General features: G+C 51.1%; 1 protein-coding gene across 2 annotated transcripts in view; it reads right to left on the reverse strand.

Moving 5' to 3' along the window:
• SEMA5B (semaphorin 5B) overlaps positions 1 to 12,804 on the reverse strand; it is a 123,962-nt gene that overhangs the window by 10,070 nt on the left and 101,088 nt on the right. For both annotated transcript variants that reach the window (XM_027535536.1, XM_027535546.1), the window contains 7 exons: positions 8,923 to 8,985; positions 8,458 to 8,556; positions 7,803 to 8,016; positions 6,869 to 7,154; positions 4,440 to 4,575; positions 3,074 to 3,281; positions 2,747 to 2,954 (listed from right to left, as the gene is read on the reverse strand). In XM_027535536.1, the coding sequence (XP_027391337.1) occupies positions 2,747 to 2,954; positions 3,074 to 3,281; positions 4,440 to 4,575; positions 6,869 to 7,154; positions 7,803 to 8,016; positions 8,458 to 8,556; positions 8,923 to 8,985 (1,214 nt within the window). The remainder of the gene's footprint in view (positions 1 to 2,746; positions 2,955 to 3,073; positions 3,282 to 4,439; positions 4,576 to 6,868; positions 7,155 to 7,802; positions 8,017 to 8,457; positions 8,557 to 8,922; positions 8,986 to 12,804) is intronic.

Here is a 12,804-nt window from a genome sequence, read left to right on the forward strand (position 1 = left end):
TCTGTCTATCTTTCTGTTCCACCCGGCCATGCTCCGTGACCTCCCTGTCCCCTGTCTGCAGCACCACGTGCATGGGGAAACAACTGGCATCATCCTTCCTTTCATTCCACTGCAGCCCCCATTACATCATATCTGGCCCAGAGCCACAGCAGCTCACACTGGTCAACCATCTGCCCTGCGACAATGCTACTCGCCACTGTCTGCTTGATCTTTGTAAAACACCTATTCACACTGCCCATCACTCTATTCCCCTGCTCAAAGACCACTTCAGTGCCCCCAGTCACAGAATTCAAGTCAAAATCCTCCCTTGGCATTCTTAGCTGGCCTCAATCCACTTTCCAGTCCCACTCCTCTCCTGCACCAACCTCCTCTCAAGGCCAAACAATCAATCAACTTCAGGATCAGTCATGTGTGGAAGGCCACTTTGCGCCTGGGGCTGGGTGTGGCCCTCCTGGTGGAGTATAGAAAATACTGGGACACTGGGTTTACCTTCGAGGATTTACATCCTCTTAAAGAACAGGATACATGTGAAAAGTTTAATAATGACACAAGAGTTAAAGAAGACAAGATATGAGGGAAACACCATGATTCATTGCCAAGCAGTGCTGTCTATATTCAATGTCACAGATCCTGAGACTCCAGAGAGCCCAGGAGGCTGATGGCCCCTAAATGCATTCGCAGAGATAAAAAAAAGGAACTAGGACCAACGATGATTAGTTACCAACGATAACTCACTTGCTGGACTAGGCACTTCATGAGCATTATTCCCAATCCTTACAGTTTGTTTGCCGAAATTAAATAGCATGCGTGTTAAGTCACTTCCCTGGTGGCTCAGATGGTAAAGTGTCTGCCCGCAATGTGGGAGACCCAGGTTCGATCCCTGGGTTGGGAAGATCCCCTGGAGAAGGAAATGGCAATCCACTCCAGTATTCTTGCCTGGAAAATCCCATGGATGGAGGAGCCTGGTAGGCTACATACAGTCCATGTGGTCACAAAGAGTCGGACACGACTGAGCGACTTCCCTTTCACTTTTCACTTTCATGCATTGGAGAAGGAAATGGCAACCCACTCCAGTGTTCTTGCCTGGAGAATCCCAGGGATGGGGGAGCCTGGTGGGCTGCCGTCTATGGGGGTCGCACAGAGTCAGACATGACTGAAGCGACTTAGCAGCAGAGGTGGGAAAACTGTATGTCTGAAGATTATCTGTTCAGCTGTTATGGCCTAAAATGTATCTCCCCGAATTCATGCATTCAAGTCCTATCCCCTGGTATCTCAGTGTGTGTTAGTTGCTTCAGTCATGTCTAAATCTTTTCGACCCAATGGACTGTATCTTGTCAGACTCCTCTTTACATGGGAGTCTCCAGGCAAGAATACTAGAGTGGAAAATTAAATTGCTTCATCACAATTTCCCCCTATTTTCCCACTGAGAAAGCCAAAGTTCAAAAGGTTCAGTAACTTGCTCAAGATCATATAGCTGGTATAGCTGACGCTTCAGTGGAGCCCCAGGTGTATCCAATTCCACCACTCAAGCCCCTTGCATTATACCCCAGTCTCTGCCCACACGTCAGTCAGATTAATGTCAAGGCTTCTCTCACCAACCAGAGCCCTAAAAGAAACGAGAGTGTTCCAGGCCTGTTTCATCTGGCCTCCCTCTTCTCACGCCGACAGCCCGCAAAAAACTCTGAGCATGGGAGGGCTTAGCACATTTGGTGCTTTGCTGATGGAACCCTGCATTAGGACTGAGGGAAGTTTGGGTGTTTGCCCACTGCCTTCCACTCCCAGCCCACCCCCAGCCCCACCCCCTGTCAACCCATGACCTTCCAGCCTCCTCCCCAGCCCCCCAGGCCCATCCTCAGTTCCTAGCACCCTCCGCCGGGACTGGAAAACAACCGTTGGCAGCAGGCATGCCATTTGTCTCCCAAATCTTGAGAACAGATGGGCACAGCCAGGAGGTCCCTGTGTTGCAAAGGCCACAGGAGCCCACGGGGCCTTGGCTATACCAGCTGCAGGCAATTTTTTATTATCTCCATAATGGGGGTGGGGAGCGGCTCAGGGTAGCCTCCAGTGGTTAGGAGTCTGAGATACATCTGCATTTGGCTTTGGGACAGGTTTTGTTTCCCCTTAAATGCCAGCGTCATTGTTGTCAAATTTGTGGATCCACTAGAAGCTAAAGTTTGGAGAACTGATGGCAGAAGCAGCTGGGATGTCGGATCTCCACTTGGCTCCTTACCTCCACCCTACCCACGCCAGATCTCTCTGCCTCTTCTAAGTGGGGAAGTTAGAAGGGCAAGCTTGGGAAGCATAGCCTCCCATCTGCCCTCACATCTGGGTAGTAAGCACTGTGGTTTCAAAGATAAAGCCCCCTCTCTGAACTGAAGGGACTGAGAATAAATCGGATGGAGATGGCCGCCAGGCCTTCACTATGGGCTTGACAACAGGGATAACAACAGCCACCACCTTGTGCTCAACACATCCTCCCCCTAGGGAGAGTGATAAGTGGTTTGCGCAGATTATCCCAACCAGCCTTCACAAAAACCCTGCAGAGATTTATGAGGAGGAAGCCAGGGCTCCGAGAAGTGACTTGTCCAAAGGCACACCATCCGTGACTGCGTCAGGATGCCACCCCAGGGGTACCTTGACTCCGAAGCTCCATCTGTTGGATCTCCACTTCCCAATGAGATCGACAGAGATCGGCGCTGGGAATCCGGCCCGCCAGCCCGCCCGCCGTGGCGCGGTGCCCACTCACCCCTGGCTGCGGTAGGCGGCGCACCTCTCCAGCGGGACGCGCAGCACACCGTCGCTCAACCCCACGAAGAGCGCGCGGGCGCTGTGCACGATGCGCAGGCTGCGCAGTGGCTCCCGGCGCCCGGGGGGCAGCACGTGCAGCTCCTCCAGGTAGCAACCACGGAGGCTGCGGCTCGTCGTGGACAGTGCCTTCAGGATGGTGCCCGACTCTGGAGAGGCCAGATCAGGGTGGCCTTGAACCTCAGGGTGGCCCCGGAACCTCGCAGCCCAGTTCCCCACCCCTCCACCCCCTCCCACCCGGGGCACAGGCGGGGCGGGGCGGCCTCACCGGTGCCGATGTAGAGCACGTGGTAGAGCGTATCCTTGGCCTGCACAAGGTCCACCACGAGATGTGAGAAGCGCACGCTGTCTTGGGTGACGCAAGGCTCCGGTGTCACCGGCTGCACAGCCTCGCTCATCAGGAACAGGCGCTGTGCGTCCTGCAGGCTGCGCTCCGTCAGGTTCTCATTGGGGCCCACCTCCGGCAGGGTGCCGCACTGCGGCAGGGAGCCGGGTCACGCGTGCCCAGCTGCCGGGCTGCCGTGATCCCGGGTCCCCTCCTTCTTCCTCACTACCCAGTCCTTGATTCTCCAACCCCTGCTCCCCACCCCCAACATCCCCGCTAAGGGTCCTGCACCCTCTTCCAGGAAGATACCTCATCTTTGGGAACTAAGGGACAGTGAAGCTGAGAAAATGGGGGAGGAGAGACCTACCAGGGGTGGAGAGGGTAGGGAGATGAAAAAGGGGCTTGATTATCCAAAAGCTGATCATATGAGTGTGGATAACAAGTGTCCTGTTATTTCATGCTGTCGCTGTCGGTGCCCCTCCCCCACATTGGGCCAAGCCCCGCCTTCCCTCTCCCTGTCCCTCTCATCTCAAGGTTCTTACGCCTTCTAAACCAAAGCTGGAAGGCAACTGTCATTTACTGAGCACGTCAGGTGCATATCATTCTACGGACCCTGGTCAGGTGCATGTCAATCCTCCAATGTGTCTATGAGGTTGGTGATATTATCCCAATGTGCCAGATCAGGGTAAAGACTCAAGGAGGTTGAGTGACTTGCCCAAGGTCACACATAGAGAGGGCTAGATCTGGGTCAGGACTCTATGACTGAAAAGCCTGAGGTCTTTCCCTGCTCCATTCTGTGTCCTGGGCAGGAAGTTGGATGGATATGAAAGTCAACCATCTGTATTTTTCTTTGTCCTGTGGCTCTTCCTGCTTCTCCATCACACACTGGGGATGCTCATACCACCATGTCTAGGCTCTGACTCAGAGACCTTCTGGGCATCACTACCCATGCTGGGTAGACTGAGAGCAAACTCCTGGCCAGACAGCTTGTGAGTGTGCCCCCCACCCCCGGCCCCCTATACTGAGGAGGGTTGAGTTCCGACCTCCCTCCCTCTCAGGAGGTGAGGGGTCACATTTAGAGATGGCTCAGACCAGGCCCCCTTGCTCTGCATCCCATCCACTCTTCCTTTCTCGCTCCACAGTCTTGAGGTTACCACCCTCTTAGGGAACCCCTGCAGACCCCACAGATGGGCATAGACCAGCAGGGACACATTTGGCGGTTACACTAAGTAGTTGGGCATCAGCTTGTGGCTGATAGTCTGGGGGAGGGTGGTATGTGATGGGAGGGGAAGGAGAGAAGAAGCAGTACCTGGAAATTGGGGATGGGGTTGGCGATGGGGAGCCAGGCAGCCCTGGGGTTCTCCTGGTAGCGAAACGGGCCATTGAAAGCCTGGGAGATGGCACTGAGATTGAAGGCGCAGACAGCAGACGCAGCGATGCTGTTTCTGAAAGGCAGGAGATGGCGGGATGCTGCCTTCTCTGGAGGCCTCGGCACCCTCCCCTAAATCCAACCTCCAGCTGTCAAGTCAGTGTGGCACAGCTCCAGGGCTTACTAAACACCTATGATGAGTCTGGGGCCTTCTGTATCACGGGGCTCTCACAGAAGGAGGAGACGTGGTCCTTACCCTCTGGAAACCCTCTAGGAAAAAAGGACCCATGGATGAGAAAAACTGGTGGATCCTTCTGCGCTTCTCATCCCCTTCCTTTATTCAGTGGGAGGGCAAATAAAGTCAATGGTTTTCGAACATTTTAGTTCATGGTCCACCGTAAGAAATACATTTTATATGATAACTCAGTATGACACACACATACTATTAGACACACACATTCGCAATGCATTTTCACGAAACAATGTATCACCTTACTAAATACATTATACTCTGATATTTTTTTCTGTCAATTCTGTTTTATTATTTTATTAAGAAAATAAAAACAACAACCTGGTTACCAAACCAGTGTTCTATGCTGCAGCTCAACACCTGCAGCCAGGTGACCTCTCAGATCCCTTTCAGTCATGGAAACAAATGTTTCTCTGAGTCTGATGTGGACAGTTTGGAGAGAGGATACCAGTACACCAAATGTTACCAGGCTGTTCTCTGCACTTAGCCCCTCTCCCAAATATGTGCCTTTCACTCCCCCTCTGCCTGGTCGCAGCCCCCACTCTCTGCCAGGACACCATACTGTCCCTGCAGCGTGTCCAGTTTCCTCTAATCCATCCTGCACGCGGCAACTGGAGTGACTTGCCAAATGCACATCTGAGCTAGCCCTTGTCCTGCTTCAAACCCTCCAGCAACTTCTCCTTACCCTTAGGATAAAGATCAAAACCCTTAAAGAAGTCTACAAGGCCCTCCCGTCTATAATCCGCCCATGCCTGCCCTTCAGCCAACTCTCGTGTCTTTCTCCTCCTCACCCACCAGGTTCCTGCCACACAGGTCTCCTCTCAGTTCCTCAAACATTTTTTTCCCACCTCAAAACTTTGTGCATATTGTTCCCTCAGGCTGGAATGCTCCTGTCCTTTAGTTATTTCCCAGTCACCCTGTAGATATCACTTCCTACAGGAAGCCTTCCCTGATCATCACCCCTCCATAGTGATCATAGCTTCTCTGCACGTTGCCGTTTTCCTCTGGAGATTTTCTTGCAGTTCAAACCGGGCATTTAATAATGACCCTCTCGAGAATGCAAGATCCTTATGGGCAGAGTCAGGCCTGCTCTTGCTCACTGGCATGTCTCCCACCCTCACCTCCACTTGACAAGAACCCGGGCCACGGAGAAGGCACACAATACATAAACAATTTGCAGTTTATACTAACATTGCTATTTTCCCTTGATGCCTTTCCAGTGACTCCTGCCCTTTGCTCACAGCTGCCTACCTTCTACTGCTGACAGTGGACTGGTCACTAAGTCCCAGCTGTCAGCTCCAAGCTCATACCACATGGCTGTGTTGCATGTCTGTCCCTTAGCTTGGAAGGCTTCTCTGCTCCAGCTTCCCTGCTTTCCCCTCCCCCTGTCCATCCCCTAAACCATCCATTCTGTGGCTAATCTGGCTCTCATCCAGTGCTGCTAGCTGGGCCCTAGGTACCAAACACCACTCTCTGTTTCTGATGTCCTTACTGGGAACTCTCCTCAGCATGCTGGACAGCAAATTCGTTTCTCAGTCTTTGCTGCCCATTCAGCATTCTCTGTACAAAAGTCACCTGAATGGATCAGCCTATACACAGAAGGAGGCAGTGGAGGACAGACTCATGATCTCAGTGGGGGGTTACCCTTCTAATTCCCAGCCTGTGTTTTCCTGGGCAGTCAGGATTGTGACAAGACTCTGCTGGTTAGATTTAGTGGGATCATGGAGTTCTGAAGTTGGAAGGGTAGAGTCCTCTCTGAGCGTCTCCTGTGGGCAGCTGGAGGACCCTCCCAGGGCTGTCACCCCCTCATCAAAGGCAGCCTGCTGCACTTTCATCCCCAGCAAGTTCTTCTTTCATGGAGTCACAATCCAGCTCCTTTTATTTTCCTCACATCTGGCCTAGGCCTGCCTGTCACAGCGACCCAGAACAAGTGCTCACCTCCCTAAAGGCAGTGAGCCACAAAATCCTCAAAGGACCCAGGGCAGAAGGCACGGCCATCCCCATTTTACAGAAAGAGAAACGAAGACAGGGACTTGCCCAAGGCCACCAGGCTGTGAAGGCAGGTCAGAGCCCGTCCCTGACATCCAGGGGAGGGTATGGGGGGAAGGCAAGGACTCACACGTTGGTGGTGAAGACCCCGTAGATGAGGTCCTGCTCGGGCAGATGGAAGGCGCTCTGCAGCTCGTTGTAGTAGAAGGGGACCTCACCCGGGCGGGAGCAGTTGAGCCGGGCCTTCATGAACGTGGTCCAAGTGTCCTCCAGCAGGAAGCGGCCCCCCACATCGTTCTTGCACACGCGGGCCACCCGAGAGTACACGGTGCGTCCACAGTCGTGCTCCACTGCGTTCTCCCGCAGGAAGAAGTATGCAAACAGCCCGATATCATAGGCTGCAACAAAGTTTGGCTCTGGGGACAGAAGAGGAACAAGAGGTGGGTCAGGCCACGAGGAAGAAGACAGAGCTGGGAGCACTCGACCACTTCCACTTCCTTAGATGGGCATCCTACACCCCCCCGCCAGCTTGGTGACCTGGGGGCGCTAACCCTGTTCCCACCCCCAACACAAAGTGCAGTTACAATGATAGTTAACATGCATGACTGAGCACTCACCGTGCTCCAGACACTGCTGTAAGTACTTTATATGGATTAGCCCATTGGATCCTCTTAACAAGCTATGAGGTACATACTATGATTGTCCCCATATTATAGATGAGACCACTGTGGCACAGAGAAGTCAAGCATTTGCTCAAGGTCACACAGCTCATCAGTGGAGAATCAGGGATTCAACTCCAAAGGGCAAGAAACTCCTAATACCATCCCTCAATCTCTTCTTTCCTGTAACCTTTCCTCTTCATCAATTCCTAACTCTCTCTCCCCTCACAGTCTGCCCTCCATCTGCTCTGGGTCCTCAGGACATCCATGATTTCATCCAGAGTCCATCTCTGACTTGCTGTGGTCCTTGCGCAAGTGTCTGCCCACTTTGGTTGGGCAAAAAGGAAACTAAGGGTGGGCTGGCTGGGTTAGAACCAGGGGAGCCCGAGGGCTGGGTCTCCTTACCATTAAGCCACTTGGAGTTATACTGGGCAGTGCGAAGTGGTGGCCGGCTGCCCAGGCTGCGATAGATAGCAGGGTCCCGACCTGAGAAGTCGATGACTGTGGCAGCATAGAGCTCCCCCTGAGAGGAGATGACGGCAGTGGAGTTGTGGCGTGGGTCATAGGGGCAGCGGGCCACACCATTGATCTTCTCCACCGTCCGGCTGAGGTTCCCCACCTGGGACAATGGGGAGATGGGGCTATTTTCCTGAGACCTTGGGGCTGCCTGTTCTTTCCCTGGAATTTGCTTTCTCCTGGGTCCCTGGTCTCTCTGGACCTCTCCTTCCCTCCACCTCCTTCTCATCGCCCCCCACAGTCCCTCTGAGGGAGCAGTTACCATGGAGGGCAGAGGCTGTTCCCAGAGTTAGGACCCTCCAAGGTGAGGATGAATTTTGATGAACAATGAATAGTTTTTTAGCGTTAAGTATATCCTAAATCTTGCATGGGACATATTTATACTAAAATACTGTCTGTTTTTAATCTGAAATTCAAATCTAATTGGGCATCCTTTTTGTTTTGGTTTATGTGCTGAACTGGAAGCTCCATCTGAGGCTGTGTGCCTGAGTGAGAGAACCTCTTGGTGTCCCCCTCTGTCTGCCCGACCCCACGCAGCCCCCACCTGTCTGCTGGAGCACACTGGGGAAAAGGCATTGGTCCCACACATGAACACTTTCCGGCCAGTGACAATCAGGACTCGCACGTAGTTCTGACACTCCTCCTGAAGCAAGAAAGGGGAAGCAATAGAGGGACAAGCTCTCCACGGCAGAGCTAGGTGTCTTTCCCTCACTCCAGTGTGCCACAAATATTCGAGAGCATTGCTCTGCCCCCGATGCACCCCACTCCAAAGTGGAGGGAGCATCTGTGACTGTCCCCCTCCCCCACCCCTCCCTCCCAGGCCAGCTCTCTGTCTCACCGCCCACTCAGATGCTCAGGCTGCCTTCTTGACTACACCAGGAGCCCCTGGCTCATTCAGGCTGGGTCTCCCGTGCAGGTGGCCTCGTGCCCACACAGTGACCCTCTGTCCCTGCCACCATGGGCCTCCTGCCAGCTCCAAGCCAGGCCCCTGCCTACCAAGGCCACCTACCTCAGTCTTCCCTTTGCTTTGGCAGGAGCGGCGCGTGTCCTCGTTGGAGGCCCACTCTGTGGCCTGTGGGAGGAGCACACAGACATCACACAGCTGTGTCACTCGCAGCCAGGGCAGGCAGTGGCCGGGCTGGAGGAGACAGAGAGCTGGGAGATGGCCAGCCATGGCCTGCAGGGTAAGGTTCCTCTCACAGCATCCTTGCGGGCCAGCAGGGCTGCCAGACCTCCTTACCCAGAGACATCCTCTTGGCCCAACACCCTCCACACCTGCTCGGGTTGAGGAGGCCTGAAGTAACAACCCCTTCATCCCCCATCATCCCCATGTGGCTCTGGCCTGGGGCCTCCCCCGCCCTTCCTCCCCGAGGTCAGCTGGGGAGATGCGAGTAGCCAAGGAGGACCCTCAGTCCCACCCCAGGCCCTGAGTAGGAGACAGGAAACATGCCTCAGTTATATACTAGATGTTCCTTAAATGAATGGGAAGCAGAAGGGCTGCCAACCTTAGCTACAGAAGAACAATGTCACCTTCCCACTGCAACCCTGCAAAGTCCTCTATGACTTGCTGCTGGGATGTGGGAGTCAGAGACTGGAACCCCCGTTCCTGGTTCAAAAGCTAAGTGTGCTTTTTCCCTCTTTATCCCACTGTCTCACTTCCCCTTTTTCACTTGCTACCCTCCGCCCACCTCTGTGCAGGCAGCTTGTTTCCCTGTAGCATCGCTCATGCTCTATTGTGGAATGATGTTTGGGGGACACAGCTTCCATTCAGGGACCCAGAGGACATTTCGTGTTCTCAAGTGCCCTTGGCATGAGGACAGAGCTGTCCCCACCCAGGAGACCTCCTTCCCCTGAATCTACTCCGCCTGTACTTCCTGAAACTCCTCCCAGCCACTGAAGAGCAACTGGGGAGGAAAGATACCCTTCACATCCAGGCAATGTCAGCCCCGGAGTGTGGTTCATTACATATTTCTGGGTCACATGTATAAACATGAACTGCCTACCTGTCCTGGGAGAGGGAGCCCTAAACAAGCAGCTCCTCCATGCAAACGAGCAAAAAGAAAAAAAACCAAAAAACAAAAACCACCTGCTTTTAATTTCTAGCAGAAGCCTTCTAGGCTTGCAGTCACTGTCTACTGAATTCCCAGGGCCTAGGATGTGGGAGGGGCAGGGGTGGCAGGAGCTAGAGTGGCAGAGCTGTTCTCTGCTGTCCAAAGTCGCAGCCCCAGCACCCCTGGGCAGACGGAGAGCTGACTTTGGCCGACCCCAGATTTGGGAGCTAGGTGGCAAGTTTGGTTGTGCCCCTATCAGATCGATGACCAGGCTGGGCTTATTCTGCCACGCCATGCCTGGAGCTCAGGCCTCTGCTCCCAGGCTTTCCTTGGAGAAAGGCAAATGACCCCTGGCATCTGGACACAGAGTCGTGGGCTTCACCTGGACAGGAACAAGGGAGTCATTGTCATACTCAGCACCCATCAGCTCCCAAACTGAGCCTGATGTGAGAGGAAAGAGGGACATAAGCAAACTCAGGGCCTCTAGGGGCAGAGAAGCGCAAAGACCCACATACACTGCAGATGTCCAGGCCTAAAAGTCTGGACAGTGGGACTGTGCTGCAGGGGACAGTGTGGACAAAGGGGCTTCATGGGGTCCCTGAGCACAGGGACATTTCAAAAGGACCAACTTTATTTCTAAGGGGATGGGAATCCCACTGTGAGGGTTGGGGACTCATGGGGGACAGGTGTGTACAATCAAAAGGTGTTAGACAAAGTCACATGGAGCTGAGCACTGGGACAGACACTTGATACACCTCTCTCTTCATTGTACAGGTGAGGCAAATGAAGCTCAGAAAGACTGAACAGTTTTCCCAAGGTCACAAAGCTAGTAAGCAACAAACCCAAGATGCAAACCCAGACAACTGGAACTAAGCTCTCTCTGTTACATTGTGCAGCCTCTCACTGTGAGTAGGTTTCTCAAACCAAAAGTTAGAACATATGGCCTGAAAAGAATGTGTATATTTATAATGATTACAGCACAGAACTGGCTTGAGTCATTTTATTTATTTTTATTTTATTTCAAAAATTATTTTTATCAAAGTAATGATGCACAGAGTTGAAAAAGTTAAATAGTATGAAAAAATAATTTAAAAGACTCCAGGAACAACTCCTCTCACACACCAATCCCATTTCCCAAGGACAATTATTTTAGACTTTTATTTTTCTATATAAAGAAAGATAAGCGTCAAAGAATTGATGCTTTTGAACTGTGGTGTTGGAGAAGACTCTTGAGAGTCCCTTGGACTGCAAGGAGATCCAACCAGTCCATTCTAAAGGAGAGATCAGTCCTGAATACTCATTGGAAGGATTGATGTTGAAGCTGAAACTCCAATACTTTGGCCACCTGATGTGAAGAGCTGACTCATTTGAAAAGACCCTGATGCTGGGAAAGATTGAAGGCAGGAGGAGAAAGGGTCAACAGAGGGTGAGATGGTTGGATGGCATCACCAACTCAATGGACATGAGTTTGGTAAACTCCGGGAGTTGGTGATGGACAGGGAGACCTGGCGTGCTGCAGTCCATGGGGTCACAAGGAGTTGGACACAACTGAGCGACTGAACTGAACTGAACTGATTTTTCTATACATGTTTTTAAAAATCCAATTTCTCAGAAATATGTATCAATCTCAGACTTCATCTTCTGACTTCCTGTTATGGAGGTGAATATTTTTTTTCCACTTACCCATCTCCATTCTCCCCCACCCCTCTCCTCTCCCTGTTCTCCTATTATAATTAGGTAATATAAATTATTTAATATTTTAATATATTATCTAATGCTTTAAAATCAACACCATTATTTATATTGTTGTGAAAATTATTCACTGCTACCAACTAGAACCCTAGATTTGACTGAATGTAGGACACCATTGATTGTAATATGAATCATTAAGAAGGAAAACATGCTGGCAAATTCCTTTATTACTTAAATTTTTAATGTAAGCTTATTGGAAGTATTTTTACTTAGATATACATTTAATCATACATTAATTTTATGCATACAAAAAACAAAAATGTAAGCAAAATTTATTAAGTATTTTTAAACCTTCTTTGAATTCAGAGTGTTCATCTCTTCTGAGTTACTTTTCTATTCCGTCATCAGTGCTCATTTTTTGTTGTTTTGTTTGCTTGTTTTAGACCATCATTTTATGAACTGCCCAGGAAGCCCATGATGCAGCAATTCTTCAAGAATATTTCTCTTTGGTTTCCAGAATTTTCTTCCAAGTTATTGCCCCCACTTGACAGGTTGAGCTGGTGCTTTCTTGATCTTATCAGCAGGTCTCCACAGAAGGTTTCTGACAAACCAAGGCTCATAGTCCCTCCTCATATGATCCTTAAATGGTTTGTGAACTGAAATGTCAGTGGCTTGCTGTTGCTGGATGAGCACACCAGGAATAATGACCAAGTTCATGCCTGTACAGTTAGAGACAACTCCATCAAGACTGCAGTCTGCCAATGGTGACTGTAAAATGTCTTTGATAGAAAGCCATGGCCTGATTTCAGACTCAGTAAAATGTGAAAACATACGCCTCTGAGAATCAATGAAATATGCCTGTTCTGACAAGGTTTCCATTCTTGACCAACTTTTTGTTTCTCCTGGGCTGAATAGTTGTCTCGATTTTCTTCATTGGCTTGTTTTGTAATGTACCTATCACTGAATTTTCCCAAATGTCCATCATTCTCTCTCAGTATTACTTGCTAACTGTACACACAGATGGTTCAGAGAACCTATTAGTTCCCACTGTCTTCCTCCTGCCCCAGGATGGACTGGTCCTCCTGTTTGGCTGTTAACCTGGGACTTACCTCCTCTCCTCTCCTGTTTGCTGAGTCCCATGTTTCTCT

Source organism: Bos indicus x Bos taurus, chromosome 1 (genome assembly GCF_003369695.1).
Source record: "Bos indicus x Bos taurus breed Angus x Brahman F1 hybrid chromosome 1, Bos_hybrid_MaternalHap_v2.0, whole genome shotgun sequence".
In the NCBI taxonomy this organism is placed as follows: domain Eukaryota; kingdom Metazoa; phylum Chordata; class Mammalia; order Artiodactyla; family Bovidae; genus Bos; species Bos indicus x Bos taurus.